Raw genomic sequence first — 1,407 nt, forward strand, 5'->3', positions numbered from 1 at the left:
TGTTTCTTAATGTTAATGTGTTTTGTGTTTGTTTTTATCCTATATATGCTACTCCATTGTGTGTGTGTGTTTGCTTTTGGGCTACTGTGTGCTTTTTTGTTTCCACCAATGGCGAGTTCCCCTTTGTGGGGAAGAAATAATAAAAATACAAGCACGTATACATATGTATTCTTAATTATGTATACAACGTTTTACAGTAATGGTTTATATTTTTCTGCGTTTTCGATGGAAACTGGGCTGTTTGTTGATTTTTTGTTTTTGTGACTTTTTCTTTGGTTCGGCTCTTTTGTGTGCTTTGTCCTGCACTGTGGTGTTGGAATGCTTTGTGCGGAGAGAAAATAATAAGGAATATATATATATATTTGTAATTGTGATTGGTACGACCGTAAGAGACACTGATATTTATTTCTGTGCTTATTGCTCTTGTTGGTCGTTTTCATAAATTTTATTTTTCTTTTTTAGGGGTTCATTGGGATTATCTTTTGATTACTGGGTACTGTGTGCTTTGTTCCCTTTAATTTGGACTTCATCTGAGTGATGGTTAGCAATTTCTCTCATGTGTTTTTGTGTTGCAATAGTTTTCTGTTGTTTGATGTTTATCCCATTATCTGTGTTTCTCTTACTCCTTTCTTCCTTTTATTTTGGACCACTGAATATATTTGTATAGTAACACCAACAAAAAAAAGTAATGATGGCCGTACGTCGTGTGCTTTGTATTCTGACCATCGCACTGTGTTGTGTCTGCAGTGTTGTGGTAGCTACTCAAGCTGAAGGGCAACTTGATGGTGGGGCTCTTCAGACGCCTGCTGGTGTTAAGAACCCTGGTGAGGAGACAATAAAATTGGGAGATACTGTGAAAGAAACTGAGTGTGGAACTGAAGAAGCAAAGAATAAACAATGCGTAGCACCAGCCGTGACGGCCCTACCCCCAAAAGTTGAAAGGGCAGAAGAAGCACCTGAAAGCCGTACAGATTTACAAACCAAGCAACCCCAAACGGCAAGTGCTCCTGGTGCTCCTGGTGTTTCCCCGGAAGGAGTGATCAGAGAACAACCTGGACTAAGTGAGGAAAATGAACGAGACGAAAGTCAGGGAGGTAACAGAAGGAGCCAACAACAATCTGTCAGTGGGCCAGAAACAGATACACCTGGAAGAACACAGGACACCAGTGGAACAGAACAAGAAACACCAGACGGACAGGCACAGGGAAGTAATACACAATCTCAAGAAGATCGAAACACAGAAACTTCTTCTTCTTCTGTAACCCAAACCAGCAATTCGGACTCAGAGAATGCCAATGACACTGGTGCTGGAGCGAATGGAAATATTCCCACAAATGCGCAGAGTGAGTCCACAAGCAACGAAGAAAGTCTTGAAGGTAATACAGATACACCCACCACTACCACCAC

General features: G+C 40.9%; 1 protein-coding gene across 1 annotated transcript; it reads left to right on the forward strand.

Annotated features, from left to right (window-relative positions):
* Positions 1–688: 688 nt before the first annotated feature.
* Positions 689–1,405, forward strand: TM35_001061060 (uncharacterized protein; the record flags this gene model as incomplete). Its single annotated transcript, XM_029031664.1, has 1 exon — positions 689–1,405. A coding segment is annotated over one exon (717 nt), but the record flags the coding sequence as incomplete, so codon positions are not given.
* Positions 1,406–1,407: the final 2 nt, after the last annotated feature.

The sequence above is a fragment of the Trypanosoma theileri genome, assembly GCF_002087225.1.
Source record: "Trypanosoma theileri isolate Edinburgh chromosome Unknown TM35_Tth_106_V1, whole genome shotgun sequence".
Classification (NCBI taxonomy): Eukaryota; Euglenozoa; class Kinetoplastea; order Trypanosomatida; family Trypanosomatidae; genus Trypanosoma; species Trypanosoma theileri.